This window comes from Anomalospiza imberbis, chromosome 11, assembly GCF_031753505.1.
Source record: "Anomalospiza imberbis isolate Cuckoo-Finch-1a 21T00152 chromosome 11, ASM3175350v1, whole genome shotgun sequence".
In the NCBI taxonomy this organism is placed as follows: Eukaryota; Metazoa; Chordata; class Aves; order Passeriformes; family Viduidae; genus Anomalospiza; species Anomalospiza imberbis.
This window is the reverse complement of record NC_089691.1, coordinates 10,183,517-10,202,770: the sequence shown is the minus strand read 5'-3', so window position 1 is coordinate 10,202,770 and position 19,254 is coordinate 10,183,517. Positions and strand designations below refer to the sequence as shown.

The 19,254-nt window shown below is 37.1% G+C and overlaps 1 protein-coding gene across 16 annotated transcripts in view; it reads left to right on the top strand.

Annotated features, from left to right (window-relative positions):
- ERC2 (ELKS/RAB6-interacting/CAST family member 2) overlaps nucleotides 1-19,254 on the top strand; it is a 414,962-nt gene that overhangs the window by 207,165 nt on the left and 188,543 nt on the right. For all 16 annotated transcript variants that reach the window (XM_068201794.1, XM_068201809.1, XM_068201804.1 and 13 more), the window contains one exon: nucleotides 9,880-10,040. In XM_068201794.1, coding sequence (XP_068057895.1) covers nucleotides 9,880-10,040 — 161 coding nt within the window. The remainder of the gene's footprint in view (nucleotides 1-9,879; nucleotides 10,041-19,254) is intronic.

The window sequence follows — 19,254 nt, the reverse complement described above, 5'->3', positions numbered from 1 at the left end:
TAACCCACCAACAGGCTGAGCAATAACTGCTTCACAAGATGTGGGAAATCAATGAACTTCCACTGGGAAGGTCTGTAGGCACAGAATTTGGGGTAATTGGGAGTGGGGCTGACCCAGCCTCATCCCCAGTGGGCCCAGCTGTGAGAAGCAGGTGAGCAGCACTGACAGCAATGAGCCATGGAGTGCCCAGGTGCTCTGAGCAACCACCAAAGGGAGCAGAGGGCACACAGTGCAGGGCATGAACATGAGGGGATAAAAGGCTGGGCTGAAGAACAGGAAGGGCAGATGCTTGCAGCCTTCTGGAGTGCCCTGCTGTTGTTCTGCATGGGCAGCTGCCTGAAGCCTTCTGCTGAGGTGAGGTGTTACTGTGTATGGGGGAATGCTTCAAGCCTTCTGAAATTGTGTGGTGATGCTCTGTGTGTCGTGGCCCTCTCAACTGTGGCACATGCTGTGACATAGATCTCTTGGAATATTTCAGCTTTCAAAGAATGAAGTGCCATTTTTCTGCTGCCCTTTTCTGGTGTTTTCTTCTACCTGGTAGATCCTATGGAAGAGCCCAGTAATAAGGTGAAGAGTGGTATAAATATTATAATTTTCTGCTCCCCTTTTTCAGTCTAGCAAAACCAAATCTATCACTCAGTGGAAGTGCATTTGGCTGGTATATTATTAGCTATGAGACAACAAAAAAAAATAGGTTTTACAATACTGAGTTGCAGTATTTGCATTTTTATATTTGTTTCAAATTCTTACAAACTGATGTGATAGAATTGAAATTGTTTTCTTTGTAGATGAGGCAAAGGTTTAAGTGTCTGGTCTTTTTCTTCACAGAAGTGTATTCACAAATTTGTTTTGATTTAGTAATAGTCAGTGTAGCTTGGTTGCTTGGAAAGTGCAAGTTCTATAATTCAGCATCTTTGTTTTCCCCAAAAATGTGAACTCAAAAATGTGATGCTCAATTCCCCAGAGAGATGGAGATGAACTTTTCAGGAGCTAACCTGGTATAAAACCATGGTCCTGAAGTCTTTTACTTCCTTTTCCTTCAAATAGCTATTGAGAAAATATGCTCAGTTTTGGAAAGATGGTGTTTCCTGGGCTATCTTCCTACACGTGTCAGTGTTCTCTCCTCCGCCTGATTTTCTTCTCCCACCTCTGTAATCACAGCAAACCACTCTTACAGAGTTTCTTTTCTGCATGATGCACGTGTGTAGAATTGTGCACAGTCTGTCTCTCTGCACCTTTGCAGCACTCGTGTGGCTGTGCAGTTGTGTGTAAGGACCTGTGCAGTTGCTGCACAGTTTCCTCCCGAGCTTGTGTGGCTGCAGCGCTGGGGCGGCATCGAAGGGCTCTGTTCCTGCCCTTGGCTTTTGCCAAGTGCTGGCAGTGCTGCTTCCAGAGGCAGCTGAGCCTGTGCCACCACCTCTCATCTGGCTCCCTTCTCACATAAGTTCTGTTTCCTGGGGCTGTTGTTGGATTCAGCTCAGCATCCTGCCCCTTGAGCCCTGCTTCTTCCAGCCACAGGGAATTGCTCTCTCCTGTGTTGGTTGAGGGAGGCACTGTGGTCTGGGACTGATGTACCCAGTGAGATTGTTCCTGTGCAGTAGCTGTGGAGATAGTTTCATGGACAGAGAGGTACAGTTTGAGCAAGATTTCTCTTTAGTGCTCTGAAAAATTGACATGCTGATTGTGAACTGTCTTCATGGAGGAATTCCTGTTGACAAATTCTGGGTTGATATTTTTGCTCCATCGTGATCATTCCTGGCTTATCATGTGTTAATAATGGAGTCCAGTTGTCAGACATTTTGTTGTCCCCTCAGGCCTCCCTGACTGTCCCATGGGCTGCCCTACCCTGGACAGCCTCAGAAGCACTTCAGTGCTGTTCCTATTGACTGGCCTCTTCCTGAAGTGATTCTTCAAAGCTGTTTTAAATTGCTTTATTTTAAATTATTGTATTACCCTGTGAGTAAACTTGTGTTGCTTGTGTTCTTTCTGTATCTGAAACAAATTAGTCAACTGTTTGTATTTCTGCTCCATGTATTCTCCAGTACTTTCCCCATGGTTCTGAATAAATTTGAGTCGGGTTGTAATTACCAATTGCTATACCAAGTATTAAAATTTTTCTTATTAAGAGTTATCTGTAACTGGGTGTACCAGAGATAAAACTTGGCTCTTTCATGACAGACACACTTGACTTTTCTTAAAGTTATTGATATAATTGATATTGCACTATAAACAATAGGAGATAATTTTAGTTTTTAAGGAGATAGCATGTCCATGCCACTGACTTCTTTATGTATGTCAAGCCAATAGAATATTACATAAATAATTTTATAGCAAAAATGCCCTAGGATTAAGTAAACAAGGCAATATTATCTGTATTAAGAGCACAGATGTGTCTTCCTTGGGCATTCAGTAGCCACATGAACTTTTAAAGTCACAGAACTTTTAAAGATGGCATGAAATTTTTGTTGCTGCAGAAGCTATGTCTTCCAATCAGTTACATGAATCTTTATATTTCTACCTATTATTTATTAATAGTCATTGAGTCAAACCTTGTTAGGAAATTGTTTTTTCTGGATTTCCTCACATAAAATTATCCAAGTATTTTCATACAATAACATTTTCACTTTAATAAGTTTTACTTGCTATTTCAAAATATGTAAGCACAATTCAGGGCGTGGAAAGCCTCTTACTTAAACTACTTGTTTGCAGTAAGACTCTACACACACCATGTGAATCCCTGCTGTGTTTGGATACATTCTAAGGAAGCATTTCTAACTTGAATAATATATTGGGATTATGATTAAAAGCGGTGGGGAAATAGCTTTGTGCACTGTAACCTAACAAGCGTGCTAAGAATCAACTTTTTGGCAAGAAAACTCCCGATTTGCCCTCTCTCCCAGAAGTTGACCTGGTGGATGAAATAGTAGATGTGTGCATGATTCTAGGCATGCCTTCTCCAAAGATCAACATTTGTACACACTTTAGTCACTTTTATACGCAGTGCTATTGACATTAACCAGGGAGGCTGCTCTGACAGCGCTGGGCTCTAACACCAGCTAAAGAGTTGCTCTGCTCTGGCTGCATGGTTTATCTGAAAGGACTCAACACCAAAATCACACAGCCCAATTGTTTTCAGCCCATAAGGGTTCTCTTCCAGATACAATGTCCTGTAGGACAACTGAGTGTCCTACTGAAATCAGCATCTGTTCAATAGTCAACTCAATTTACTTACTTTTATTCTTCTGAAAACATAAGATTGAGTAATCTATAGTAATTTATCACTACATTATATCAAATTTGCTTTCACTTGCCCAGCTATAAAACACTTTTCATGCTACTTTTGTAATTAGGTTTGGACAGTATCAAACATGTGTAAGAACAGAGCTAGGGCTACCAGCTGATTAAAAAGATCATACACCTGCTCAGATGAAGCTCAATGGAAAAGGGGAGAAAATTAACAAGACATGCTAGTGAAATAACTAATTTTCAAATTAAAAGCAAAAATAAAAGGATGCTTTTTTTTTTTTCTTTTTTCTTCTCTTTAAAAATGGACCTGCACAGTTTCTCAGGTGCTTGGTCTTGTTTCCATCATGGTGCATGTCTGGGTGAATGAGTTGAATGGGGCCAAGTGTGAATTAGGCCTTGTCAGCATGAAATTTGCCTTGAAAAAAGAACATTTTTTGACTGATTCTTGCATATAGCCTTGAAATATCAGAATGTAATGTTATTTACTTCATCATATATATAAATGTTTTGCTGTTGATGAAGGTCTGTTTGGGACAAAACATTCCAGCTGCATCTGAGAGTAATAGTCTGTTCTCTTGCCCATCCTTTTCCGTTTTCCTGAAGGTCACATTCACATTTTGGCAGTGGGTTGTCATACAGTGTATTTTAGATGAAGCTAAGTGAGAATACTGTAACTGAGGGCCAGTTGTGTTTCACAAGATGAAGTGTTTAAATAGATTACGGTATTCCTGGGACTGCAGGGAAAGCATAATTTTTGTTTGTACTTGAGAGTAGCTTTTGTTTTCATCTGTCTAGGAGCATGATCCCAAAGCACAGAGGTTACCATTATTTAGATAATAATTTTGTTTGATTTAATAAAAAATGGTGTTGCCTTTAGTTGTTGGTTTGGTTTGGCTTTTTAAACTGATAATTAATATATTTACGTGATTATGACCAGAATTTTCCAAAATTATTTAATTATATTTTTCAGTTATAGGTAAAGTCACTATATTAATTGGAAAACCAAATCATAGATAACAAATCCGAGAATGATGCTGTTGTGGTCCCATATTTTATTGGATTTCTGAGGCTTAGAATAAGATGGTCAATGTTCTAACTTTCAGTAACAGAAAAGTGAACCACTTGAACACAGTTCCCAAAACTTTCTTTCATAGTCTTAAATTAACTTAATAAAGACCACAGCATTAGTAATCCCTTCACTTAGGATATCTATTTATTTTCAGCTATGGGAATCCACTACATTCCAGCATGATTCTGTGTAGAGATGGACATATGTCTCTGTCATAACAGTGTGCTTACATGAATTAACATGGCTGGCAACCACCACGTGGCAGCCAGCAAGGTAGTACTAAGGAAATTAAAGGACCTTCTCTCCCTGCCTGTGGTCTCTGCAGGTCTGGAAGGCAAATATGTGCCCTTTCTATGCTGTGTCTCTTCTTTATCTGAATGAAACGGAACCTTGTGTGTTCTTAACATAGCTCTTAGCAGGAGGATTAAAATGCTTAAAATCCTACTTTTGGCAATGAAGTAATCTCTGTGAGGTTTTTGATGTCAAATTCTGCAGCGTGGCATCCCATTTGATAATTGTGCTGTTGTGTTCCTAAGGACATGGCCCTGCCCTGGGGACTGCTGCTGCAGTGCTTCTGGTGCTTTGTGTTGAACTGCCACTGCAGTGCTGGCTGATGTCACTGGGCCCTATGTATCTTTTACGAGTTGGAAAACCAACCTGGAATTTATAAATACTGCTTAATATTCTGTCAAATCCTTCACTTATGATGTTTATTTTAAAGCTTTTATGCATTCTAGAGTATGGTTACTTTTCTCTTCTCTGACAATTTCTGAAGTTGTGAGACACAGCATGTGTCTAATTTCTTTGTTTGGCAAGGTTCAGAAGCATCAGCCTCCATAACTGTACTGGTTATGTTAGACCTGTTTCCTGGCTTTAGGAACTGTGATGGAAGTCAGAGGTGAAGAATTTGTCTATGGATGACAAATGGGATGGGAAGAGAGTAGAGGGGAGGGTGACAAAGAGTTTATTTCCATGTCTTGCAAAGCTCAGGATGACACTTTGCTATGTCTGTTTGCTTTTGTGAAACACACCTTTGTAATGAAACTGTTCAGGCAGTTGCACACTGGAGAAATTTGCATTAGAAACAGGAAGGAACAATGTATTTACAAACCATCCTGCAGGATAGCACTGGCATTTTTAAAAGCAGTAGGTCCACATGGCTGGTGCTGGCCCTCCTGTAGGTGTATAATTGAATTAGCCATTAGATAAAGTGGTTCCCTGCATGGCCAGCAGCTGCTGGCACAGCATCCTGGCATGCCTGGCACTCACTTTGCACGGGCAATGTGTTCGTGGCAAAGGCTGAGAGTCGAAAGAGCTGTAGGTGGACGTTTGGTGTCCAAATTCCAGCTCTTATCTGTTTTCCCTCATCTCTGTGAATGTGTCTTCTATGCCCTTTTAGTCCAGTGACAGAATAAATTTGTAGGAAAGCCACAAAGAGAAAGTTTGAGGATTATAGTCTTTCCTTTTTTACAATCTCATGCTTAATCTAAGGGGAAAACCCCCAAGTATTATTTTTATTGAATTAAACTTCACAGAGCTGGAGATAACAGAAATTTATGCAGTGTGTAACTTGGTGTAAAGAAAAAAAGGCATTTCCTTAGGAAATGGAAAAAAAAAAAACTTTCAAAACAACTGGATGGATTCTTACACTGAATGACTTATTATCAAAATGCATCCAGCTTTATTGAATGAATGCAATATTTGTTAAACTTTTTAAAAAATGTAATGGCTAATATTTTAATACTAAGGTAAAAGGATCTCTAAATAGATAGATTTCTTTATCTCCTTTTACTATGTAAAATTCATAAATTATCTGTGTGCTAACACAAGATTAGATTTTAAAATAAAAGAGGTCTGAATTTTTTGTATAGCTACTGATACTTGAAAAAGTCAGGGAAATCCAAAACTCTTGTATTTATCACCAATGTTGTTGCCAAAATGAAGTGCCAACCCTTTAAAGGTAGTAGTACTAACCATACTAACCTTGACTGCTGGGATGTTGCCAGCTCTTCGTCATCCTGCAGAAATATATTATACTTGAAATGAGAAAACATGCAATTGTCCCTCCCCCTCTTCATTCCCACAAACTGGAACAGTATTATGTTAGCTTGAGCTGTACTGAGCCGAATCCAATCTGGAATTAAGAATGCTCCAGGGCCTTTTTAATAAACTGTCATTCATTTGAACTCTAACCTCCTTTAATTTGCAGAATCTGGTAGCGCAGATGTATTCTTCAGCCACATTCATTTTTTTCTTTTCTTATCTTGGTGTGAAACACTGCTGATAGCACTTAAAATGTGAAGCTGCAGAACAAGTAGAAAGTGTTCACTGAAAATAGGCTCAAAACTAAGAAACAATTACTGTTTAGTTTGCTGGGTTTCTGCCATTCTGAAATGTAAACTTAATTCTAGTGCAGATTTTAATAAAATCCTCAAAGTGCCGAGGTCAGTTAAGCTCTTTCTGAAAGTATGAAGAAAAAAAGGCTTTTATTACAAAATGCAAAGGATAAAATTATGCCATTGTCTTGCAAAAAGGGAAGAAAACCCAGCTAATAACATATTCAGGGCATAGAATACTCCTGAGCTAAGTGCATTCACTGAGGTTCTCGCTGTAAACTCTTTCAAAACTTGTATTCCTGGGAATTCAAAACATGCAGGGTTTGTGATTAGGAGCATTTACACTCGGGGATAGGGCTGGGAAAAGAGAGCAGCTTCCAGGTGGGAACTGCCCCCAGTACCTCTGCCCCGCCAGGTGGTGCTGCTGGGCTTGGGCAGGGATTGCCCAAAACCAAAATTTTCATCTATAATACTGCCTTCAGTGGTTAAGGTTAATTTTCCTTTGTAACACATCTGCTACAGCTATAAAATTAACATGGTTGGAGGATTGCTTGTGCAACTTCAACATTCACACATTTACATTTGATAGGAATGGATTTAAAAAAAAAAATCAGTTTCTTGTGCACATGCCTGGCAGTTGAATTTGGCTGTAGGAAAATGTGCAGCCATGATCTGGGGTCGTATTCGAAAAATGAAGGAAGAACTAGCTGGCAAATACTGTGTTGAAAGTGTAAATGCAAATAAAACTTTCAAGTCAACACGTGTTAACAGTTTGTGGTTTGAAAGTTTTAATATTTAAGTTTTGAAAGGTTTTTTCTCTTATTTTTTAAACTTTGGTATCTTTTGTCTGGTAATGTAAGAGTATGTTATTAATAGACATTAACAAATCCACAGCTTTGTTTTCCACAAGTCTTTAATTCTCTTAAATGTTTTGAAATGTAAATTATGTGATATATGTGATATGAACTTGGGTGAGGATTCAGTTAATCATCAGGTGGGGTACCAAATTGAGAACATGGAAAGGGAGCAAAATGATACTAAAATTACAGAAGTTCAAGAATTCTACTTTTTTACATTCTCATTTGCCCCACAAATCTGCAAGTGGGGAGTGTCTTGGTGTTTAAAGATACTGTTTCAAAGCTGGAGAATGAATGACTTTTCTGCTCTGATCCTTACTACAGTTTCTATTAAGCAATGTTGTCTGGGATTAAGTGATAGAGTGGATGCTCAGGAGAAACTAGATGCAGCTTTTAAAAGGTACAAGGAATAGCCAAAGAAATAACCCAGAAAACAGTTAGAAATATCATATGTATTAGTAGTTGAGTCTTGTCGTTGTTGGAAACATCATGGGTTTATGTTCTTGCACTAAAGCAGAAGATGAAGTACCTGGTGTTATATTAGACATTGAATCTTATTTTAAAGAAATATGATCTGACTCTTTCCTTCTGGCCTGTTAAGTCTTTTTTTCATGGAATTTAAGTGCAAATCCAGCTTTTTTATTTCTTTATTTCCCTCAAGTATGTTCCCTTTGCTGCTTCTAAGAACATTCACTAGACAGTCATTTTACAAAGGTATCTCAAGTCATCATCTTTCTTCATGGTTTCTTCAGTGGAGTCTTGCATCTGCAGAGACTCCTGAGTTGCACTCCTTGCTGTTTCATTGATATCACCATTACACTGCTTTTACTTTCTGAGTGGAAGGTTGAACATCAGTATTTTCCATTCTGTTGGTAATTCTGATCTGCTTTCATGAAATACAGCTTCTTATGCACTGCAGGGTATCAGACACCTTCTAGTATTTCATTGATCTTATTGGAGTGTTTGTATAGATGGTTTGGAAGGAGTAAGTAATCAGAGTATCACTGGCAAACAGGCTGTGAGTCCTCATTGTAATTCATAACAACTCTGTTATTTATTTGTTTTATTTATTGAACTTTTTATATAGAAGCCCATCTATATTGGAATTGAAACATAAATGGCTTATAAGCACTGATTGCCTGCTAGGAGGTTTTAGAGCACAGCATGAGCTTGGGAGATGTAGCCACACTGATGATATGAGCACTGTGGAATTTGGTCAGACTTTTCAATTCACAGCAAAATTGAACTCCTTTCAATACTTTGCATAACATGGATGAATGGCATATTTCTTTTCTGTTTTATTTTATTTCGTTTAGAAGTTCTTCCCAAAGTGCTTTCTCGTTTATAAAATAATTATATTTGGACAAAGGCTGTGAGAAAGAACATACAGGAAATAGGATATTCATTATTCAAATCAATATGTGTCACTGAAAAACCTATTTCACTTTATGTAAACTGTACCATTTGAAGAGGGGGAAATCCCACTGTCATACTGGTTACTGGAGGCCATTCATGGAAAATGATTCACCCCACAAGTAAAGCTTCTGCTGCCAGACAGGTGTCATTGTATAGTCTCCATTCTTTAGCGTGTTCTTTAAATTTCTCCATGCTAAGGAAAGAACGGGATCACCACAACTTTCCTACACTTCATGCTTCAAAGCTTCTCACAGTTATCAGGAGGAAAATAACTTGATTGTTATTAGAGCAGTGACAGACCTTTAAAGTTCAGGATGATAGAATAATTTGTTTAGAAGAGACCACTAGAGGCAATGCAGTATAAACTCCTACTGAAAGCAGAAATAACTTCAAAGTTGGATCAGATTCTCCAGGCTTCATTCAATCAAAATCTTAAAATACTCAAGGACTGGAGAGTTTACAGTTTCCCTGGGCAACCTGTTTTAAAAATGTGTGCATTATTCATGAAAAAGGTTGAGTTTTCATTAACCCTTTTATATTAAAACATGCTGCATTTAAATTTTCTGAAATTACTTCTATGATGAGTTACCACCACCCTGAATTTAAATAATACAAATGGTGCAGGACATTTATAAATTGTATCTGTATGTGGCAGTGGCCCAGGTTAAATAGGTTTCTGGCGATATTGTTTATTACTAATGGACTCATGGAAACTTTGGTGGTTTTTTTGTTTGGTTTTTTTTTTTGGTTTGTTTTTGTGTTTTTTTGTTTTTTGTTTTTTTTTTTTTTTTGTTTTGAAACAACACTATTAGTTTTTAAGACAGTTATGATAGGAAGAGATTTCAACAACCATTTACAGAAAATAATTTCTTTAGTGTGTTCCCCCCCATATTTATATGGATTTAATATGTTCTTGTTGTAAAGAATATGGAGTTGAAAGTGTCCTCTCTCTTAGGTAGAAGAGCTGATGAATGCACTGGAAAAGACTAGACAAGAATTAGATTCTACCAAAGCCCGTCTTGCCTCAACACAGCAGTCTTTGGCTGAAAAAGAAGCACACCTGGCTAACTTGAGAATAGAGCGAAGAAAACAGCTTGAAGAAATTCTAGAAATGAAGTAAGTACCTTGATTTCTCTAATTTCTAGGAGAAAAAAAAATACCAACTACTTTTGCCATAGGAGAATGTTTTGATGTGTTTCTTTTGGTGTTATTTTTTTATTTTTCTCTGCATATATTTCACACTGCATATATTTAAGTGTGAATCTAGGGATTTCTAATAGTTTTATGACACTTATATATTCCTTTAAAAGCACAGAAGTGCAAAAGTCTTCATTTTAGAAGAATCAACTCAACTTTTTATGTAAGTTGTCTTTTTTCATGCAAATAAAAATATCAGTACTATATAACTTCTGTGAGAAAGTGAAAATCTAAAGCCCCATTTCAGTGGGAATGCAATGCTGGAATCTTTGCCAGTGCCACATTCAAGGGAAGGGAGTTATTAACTTTCTATTGATGGTGCAAAGCTTATTGCTTTGAATTGGTTAAAAAAACCCCCAAACTAACAAAGAATTTTTGCATACACTTTACCACTGTGGATATGTGTTCAGAATGAAAAAGGAAGAGGGACATATAATTTAAATCTAACTTCCTCCATGCAAAGAAAAGTAAATATCTATAACTATAGGGCATTAAAGCTCTGTTATGATCTTGAAAATTGGCAAAGAGGGTGAACCTGCTATGACTTGGCTAGGCTGATAATTGTGTAGTTAACTTTCAACAAAGAAAAATCACAGTTATAATTTTGAAACAGGTTTTTTGAGGGAGGAAGCCATATATAATTTCAGGTCAATTGTTACAGTTATCCATGCATTTTAAAGGAAGGGAAATAATCAGAAAAAATGGTTTTCCTAATGTTATTGTAGATAAGACAAAGTGGAAATGGAGTCACATACTTAGCAGGGCTTTATAAAAGTGAATTTCAAGAATGTGTGGCAGGTAATACAGGTGCAGAAATACTGTAATGGAAACACAAATGTTTCCAGGGATATCTAAAGAATTTCTGGTTTTGACTTTAATTAGCTCTATATCCATATAGAAAAATGGAATCACATATGAATTAGAATACTATGGGACATTATATTTTATAATAGATACATTTTAAAAGTTTTTTTAAAATTTTAAGTTATATGTGCATATTAATTGTCCCATCATAATTCAGATGCTCAGTGCTAGCCATCTATTTTCTATATAGTGCTTTTTTTTTTTTTGTACAATAATAATTAACAATTGCTGAATAAAAGAGAGGAAAAATTTCTAATTCTGTTAATGTGACTTTTAAAATTTGGTACACAAAACCTCACAGAACAATCTGGAAAATGAGGTTGGCAAAAGCTGGTGAGGTAGAACTCATTTTGACAAGAGCTGTTCTGTTTTATGAATGAAGGGCTGGTTGAGTCATATTAGAAGTGAAAGACTCAGTAGCAAAGATCCTAGTTTTTTTAAGGTAACTTATTAATTGGAAGCATTGACTCTAATTTCTATTTATTGTTTAAAAAAATCAATATCGAGTGATTACAGTTTTTGGCTACGAGTTTCCAGCTAAATAGACATGAAGTGTGTGTTTAAGAACATTCATGATGATGTCCTATGCTTATATTATTTTCAAGTTCCAACCATAACTCTGCATTCTAGGCCCATCTGTCTGTCATTGTCAAGATCCATCTTAATTTACTGGCCACAATCAGTTGTCAGTTTTAGAAAATTTCTTCAGTTGTCATTTCTTGTTCCCATATAAATTGGGTTATTTATGGAGGTTTAGAATAAAAATGCATAGCAGCCTAGTCTCGTTCATACCTGTTCGATCTTTTTGAACTGGAAAGAAGATAAGTACCCGTTAAATGAAAGGTAGTTTGATAAAATCAACTCTTTCTTAACCTGATGCCAATTTGTGAAAAAAATAAGGTTTATTTTAATGAATTTGAAAGTATAAGTTTGAAGAAGGAGTTGCAGTTGCATGTTAATTTCTGAATTTTTTTTTTAATGTCTATTAAAAATATTACTATGTTAGTTCTGGAGGAAATATTTTTGCTATGGTCATATTATTTTAGCAGTGCACACATAACTCATACTGACATTAATGGAAGTTATGCATACATGTTAGCAGTAAAATGCAGCATGTGTTCAAATCAATCATTTTGTCTAACTGTCTTGTTGTTTTGTGCCCTGTGTCTGAGCATAAAGCAAAAATCAATGCACTTTTTATTTTTTAGTAAGTGATACTTCGAAAAATCTCTATTGCATAGTGTGACAAAAGCCATGGTAATGTTTTTTTTTAATGTATTTATCATCCATAGAAATATTTCAGTTGGCCTGAACTTTAAATATGGTAGTTAGAAATGTATCCTAAGACTGCTTTTTCCAGACATTGTTTTTGTTTTCTAAGAGTCCACAAGTAGGAGCACAACCTCCTGAGAACTTCACAAGGCTTGCCTAGAAAAGCTCATTCATTTTGTAGCATGAAGAGCTCGCGGGTAGGAGAAGTTTCAGCGCTGTGATGTGGTGGAGGTTTGTCAGATGTTTCCGAAATGCCATATTTGTGGAGCATACTTTCATGACCACAGTGCTTTCATACAGATCTCCTTTCCTATGTGGTGGTTCCTTCCAAAACTCATAAACCTGCTTGTAACAAAGTTAGGTAGCTGTATAGATAGATAAATGAGTATTTGTATAATATTAAAATTGCCTTGTATATATATGTATGTGAAATAAATGCCTGCCCTCGTGGAAAGTGGGTTTTGCTCCATGACACAGATCATCTTTATAGAAATGGTTGAAATTATTTTCCCTTTGGAAGATATCAAGTTTGACCTGGAGAGCCAAAAGTTATAAAAGAAAGTCTAATGGCATGTGGTGGAAAATATGTAAAAATGATTGTCACTCCTTTTGTAAGTTCAAGTTTTAAACTATATGCATTTTATCTTCAACTGCAACCTCTAAAGTTGAAAAGAAAACACAAAACTCCAACACCCAAGCTCCCTTCTAACTTTGGTATCAAACTGTAGTGTTTTCTTGGTTGAAAATCTGTAAGTTAACTTTCTGTGATGTTTATTTATTAAGTACAAGATTAGAAAATATTTCATTTTGGTTTTCCATTAATTTGATGATCTTTCAGTGACTTAGTTATTGTGTGGCAAATACTGCACTCAGTGAGTGGCCATGTGATTAATCCCTCAAAAGACAGAACTTTGTGTTTATACCTGAAGATCTGACAAGTCTTAATTTTTGAGATTTAGTTATTAATTACTAAGAGTTTCCTCTGTTACCTCAGCATACTCAATGCTCTAAAGCTTTCAGAATTCTTGCCAAGAATTTGAAAGGCAATTTCCTTGCCTTTATAAATTGAGTTCATGCCATCACCTGTGGGCATTGCTAAATCAGTTTTGTTGGAATTGACTTTGCCCTGAAATTCACTACAAATTTCCAGAAGAAAATATATTTTCCCTTATGTGAAATAAATCAGATGATTAGTAATGAAGCATTAAAGAGCTAAGGAAAACCCAGCTACTAGTTATTTTATACAGTAACAAAAACAGAACATTACTGTGCTGTCCAAAAAATATACTTTAAATTAGATTTTGCAGTAAACTGTCTTACAGTGACAGTATAAAATTAAACATCCCTTCCTTTAAGTATGGTCACCACTTCTTTCACTGAAAATAATAAAAGGAAATATCTTATCTTTGTTGTTCAGTAGATGTATTCATTTAAAAGCACCTGTGTATAGTCAGGGAGGAAACAGTTGTGAGAAGAAGGGGATAAAATGTTTTTCCCACCAAGCATTCAGTCCCAGCGGCTGCCGCTCTGCACGCAAGTGCTGAACACACATTGCCCTTTGCCTGCTGGGTCAGTGGCTCAGCTGCTGGGCAGAGAAGGAGAGGGCACTTGGATTTGCCACTAGATGCCAGTCTTGGGTGCAGGACCATGGTTCGAGTCGGAGCAGCTCCGTGGGGTGAGGAGGAAGCTTGTCCTGTTGGGAGGAGAATGTGCTTTGTCCCCTTGTCTTGTCACCAGGTCTGACTGGTGCCCTCCTGCCTTGTAGAGCAAAAGCTTCAGGCATGGAAAAGCATACAAATGGCTTCAAGTGGACTTTTCAGGATATTCCAGGGATGAAGAGGGTGTTTGAATGGATTCTGGAAGTCAGGGGTCATAGCCTAAGGGAAAGACTGTGTAAAATGTAAAACTAAAAAGTCAGAATTTGCACAGAAGTCAAAATGCTTTATGAAGTACTAGTGGCAGAAGTATAAGAAAGTTTACCATTCATCTGGTTTTCTGCAGACATACCCCTTTTTTCCATCTATAAATTTTACTGGAGTAGAAGTTGGGGATTTCACATCTGTGTAGCAGCTCAGCAGGAGTTTCAGCTCTGACAAGAGCCGTTGGATATCCAGAGAATCTATCTAGATGTGTTTCCAGCACTTGGACAAATCAGCTCATGTCCCTGCCTTACATTATCCGATTACTGTTTCCATCCATCACCATCTGAAACTGACACCTGGGGAGGGAACTCAACATGTTTGCCTTTATTTATGTCTTAATTGCTCAACCCTAAGAGGTTCTGACACCCACCAGAGAGTGGTTTCTTCCTCATTGCTGTGGGTACAGCAATAGTGAAAAGGGCTTCTGAAATCTCTGTGAGTAGTAAATCTAGTGCATCTGGAATGTTTCAGAGTAATTATGTATGCAATTCACCTGTTCAGGGAAAGCACAGGCCAGAGGCATGACACTCATTGACAGGGAAATCCCTGATGAAATTGCATGGACTCTACTTGCATGTAGTCATGAAGTTGATTTCCATTTTTTTTGGTTCTTCCATACAGCATGAAGGACAAGGAAAGGAATATAGCAAGGTAGGAGAAATTGGCAAAGCAATTTAGGGTTGGAACTGCTGTTTGAAATGTGTGGAACTCGCTTCTTAAAACCACTTTAAAGGATGGCTTCCCTACAGACCTGCCTGCTTTCTGTGTTACAGCCAGGCAGAGCATTCCCCTGCACCCATCTTTTCCATAAGGAAAGCAGGATGGGAGATAATCAGTTCTCTGCCCTGCACTGGAACCTGAGGTATTTCACTAAAAGGTGTGGGTGAAGTTGCTTAGTTTGTGCTCTTTTGAAATGCTGGTATATTCTAAAAACAGCCAGTACCTACCTTGGGAGTAGTTCTAGGCTGAATGAGCAGTAGTGGATATGTGACATTAAATGGGTCTCTTTGAAGTTTAAGTAAACACAAGGGTCAGATTTCATATATTATTAATAAAGTATTATTTTGAAAGAAGAGTAATATTTTTTTCTATGTTTCCAGCTGTATTTCAGCTTGTATTTGGAGAAGGATAGCTATGATAATTTCTCTAACATGAATTCTTTAACATGTCTTACTCAATAGGTTAGATAACAGAATGTGTATAAATAGCTGTAAAGTGTATAAATAGTGCATAAATAGCTGTAAAGAAAAAATAATTTTCAGGAAGAAATTTACTATTTTTTATAATTTTATTAGATTATTTTGACTTGTTGCAGCCGTGGTAATGTATACTAGAAACGTGTTCAGATAGCATGATTGTCTCAAAAATTGTACCATTTCAAATGCAGAACACTAGACTGTTTTTTAGTAACCTGTGGACTGCTTCAATTTAATTGTAGGATTCATGCTGAGAGTGTAGAGAGTCATATCCCAAGTTAAATACAAACAAACCAGCAGGATGTTGATACAACTGTGACTTCCATAGGAAGTAGAATGGTAATGTGGTCTCCTAACTTGGGTGGAAAGTCTTTTGTGACTGTTTTTGCCCCACAGACCTGTAACACAGCATGCCTTCACTAACATTTTTGACACCAGCTTGCAAACACCATAAAGATTTGAGAAGGCCAAATGAAGTCTTTGTTCTCTGGTACAGAAGCTTTCTTGACGAAAATGAAAAGATGTTTTTCTTTTGTAAACAACGAAGAGGCTCTAAGCAATAAAATGTTTCTCTTGGTGAGAATAGAATGAGTGAGCTGTTAACTTGTCAGAGTGCTTCTCTTAAAGACATCTGAGTGTCACCAAATTCCTATGTTCCTATGTTCAGCTTACAGGATAGTATACTTTGATTTTATTCTATTAGATTCATAATGTTTGAAATTTCATCAGCATGGGAAACAAATTTCTTTTCTTAATTTTGTTCTTTTTAAGGTCATAATTTACTTTCAAAAGAGGTTGTCACCTGCTGTTGAAGGTTAGTAAGATCAGTTTAGGATTTCTACAAACTGTAGTATGAGAGGCTGTGTTTTGCCTACTTTATATATCAATATTCAAGTAAAGGAAGTTGCATCCTCTCCCACTGTTTCTTGTCCCTTTTAGACAGTGGGAGAGGGCAGTAACAACCTTTTCTAAGTGTTTCCAGGGAGACAGTGTCTTCCTCTCTTTTATGGAAAGGTAGCAAAGGCATTGTCTGAAGGCAAACCAGGAGTTCAGACATATTCCAGACAATGCATATTATGGTTATAATAATTAAACATACTTTTCTGAGCTAGAAAATAAGTCTGGCTTGTTTTCTTAATTTCATAAGGATTTTACCTCTAGTTGTGCAAGTGATCTTTCCAGTTCCTTTGATCCATGTAATTTGAGAAAGAGGAATTGTGGTCATTCCCAGTCAATATCCTGGGAGTGCAGTTTTCTTTTCAGTCTGGTTGCCATTGTTTACCCATTCTGGTACCTTGCTTAAATAGAAAAATAGCAGTCAGTGCTTCATCAAATATTTTATATTGGAAATCCTACAATATTTTTCAAATTTTCCAAAATTAAGTATTTTACAATACTTTTCTTTTGGTATAGTGCTTTCCCCAGGACCTGAATGGTAGAGAGATGAAGGGGATCCTGCAGCTGCTTTATGAGGGAGATACTTAAAAGACTTCTGAGTCTGGGGAGGGTAAGGCAGGGGGAGGATAAGTTTGAAGAATCAGAAAGAAAGGCATAAAGTCATTGTAGAGTTTAGGCCTGAGGAGTATCAGGCACTTGCTGAAGTTAATCAGTGATCAATTTGAAGGGGAGAAATTCTGCTTTGTGGAGTGCTTGCTTGGTGGCCTTCTGGAACTTGCTTCCACAGACATCAGCTGATTCCAAAGGGGTTAGACAAATTCATAGACAAGAGCTGACTCTTTATGAACTTCTTTATACTCTCTGGTTGTTGTTCTTGATCTGTGTTCCTAAAATTTGTTTTCTATCTGTAGTGTCAGCTCTTTCCTCCCACATTGCTCACTTTCACTGAAACACACAAAGTGATAATTTCTAACCCCTTTTTAAGTTTTTTTTTTTTTTTTTTTAAGAACTGGATATATTAAGTCCACTTATAGAATATGGAAAAATCAATGGCCACATTTTGAATGGCCTTTTGTGTCTTCTGTTGCCATATAGTGTATAAGAGAATTTACAAGATGATGTAAGTGACAAAATGATTGGTTTAAAGTGCAGGTTTTAAATGAGATATGACAGTTACATGACATTCTCTAGTGATTTAACCACTTAGGAGACAGGCAGGATTAACAGTGTTTCAGGTTTACAGGTGTTTCAAACTGCTTGAAGGATGTGGAGATGCAGAGTATTCTAGCCTTTTGTAATGTGCATGAAAATGTGAAGAAACAATGGCAGTTGAAAATCATTACCTTTACTTCTCCTATTATTTTCTTTTTCCTTTTAAATCAATGTTTTTAAATTAAAATGCTTTTCTATTTTTTATGTTTTAGTATGTTAAGAGTTAAAATTTTGTAAGGAAGCTTGTTATTTTTATCTGAATTTAAATTACTGAGCAGTTTAGCAGTCTTCTAGATAAAGAAGTGAATATGCTGCCTACTAAGTGTTAAACACTTTTTGTCTGGTTTCTTTTGCGCAATTTCTTTATTTGCAACGTTAGAAAATATAAGGAATAGAAAAGATGGTACCCTGCAACTAGAGATCTTGACAAAGCTTTGTATAATATGTTTTAAACTTACCTTAAAAATATTTTTCTTAGGTAAAACAGTAATTATGGTAAAAATTATTAGATAGGATGGCATTTGTTTGGAAGTTCAGCCAGCATGGGAATGTAGAGGCCACCACCTCTGATAATACACTCCAAAGAGCGAATGGCTCAAAAGCCAGAAAGGAAGGAGTAGGAGGCTGTAAGTAAAAAAAAAAAAAAATAAAAAAGAAAGAAAAAGTTAGGCTTCTGTTTCATGGTTTTTTTAAAGCTGACTGAATTACGCCCTTGTCTACTGAAACCCTCTTAGTGTAATTCCCATTGGCCTCCGTGACACCTAGGGCAGCACTGATCAACTGCAGGCTCCCATAGTCCTAACCTCGGCCAGCTAGGCATGATTCTAGCAGATGTTTCTGCATTTTTAAACCTCAAAATATGATGGGTCAGGGTTTTGGTTTTTTTTTTTTTTCCCTTTTTCAAGTGGCAAATCTTGCATACTTGAGACTCAGGCCATTCAATTCAATGATAGGAATTATGAGCTGAAGATCTCCCCAGTGGGATGGTGCTGAACTTAATGTAAACTCAGATCTTTGAAAATGGAGAAGCAAAAAAATTTTAAATGCTTGGAGCAATTTAAACTAAACTGGCGGATTATTCTTTAATATTGTATAAAAATGCAAAATATAAAATGTGCTTAGAAATGCATGTTTTTGGTTAGAAGGGAAAGGTCTTTTAAGGTCAGGAGAGAACAGAGTCAGAAGCAATCAAACAGGAGCAGTTTTCCTATCAGCAGAAGGGAAAGGTTTGATTAGCTTTCTCTGCCTTCCCATTACTCCTAAGAGGCTGCAGAGTAAATCCACTGTTACCTTCTTCCTGTGCTTCCTTAGTCCTCCCCAAGTCCCCAGCAAAACAAGTACTTCTCTCTGTGCTGTGGAAAAATATCTAAATTCCCATTCCTTAGTTCCCTCTAATTGTGCTGTCTTGTGTAGTAAGGTGCAAGGTGTGCTTGAAGTTTTGTGCTCTCTTGTCCAAGAGGGTTCAGTGATGGTTCTCTAATGTGCCTTCTCTTGTGCTTTGCAGGGTGTGAGCTCACAGGGCAGCTCTTCTGCCTGCAAGGCCATAAGTAACATTTACTCACTTTATTTAACATACATAGTGACACCTGTAAGAATTTATCCTCCTAGAGGTCTGTACCTCTATCTTGAAATGAGTAACAAAATTTGCCCTTTGGAGGAGGAGACGCACTTGTAGTGGTGTTTGTGCCCTCCCACTGAACCGTGTCTAGATTACTGTTTGTGACCCTGACAAGACTGATCCATCCCCTTTATTTATACAGTGCCAGGTAT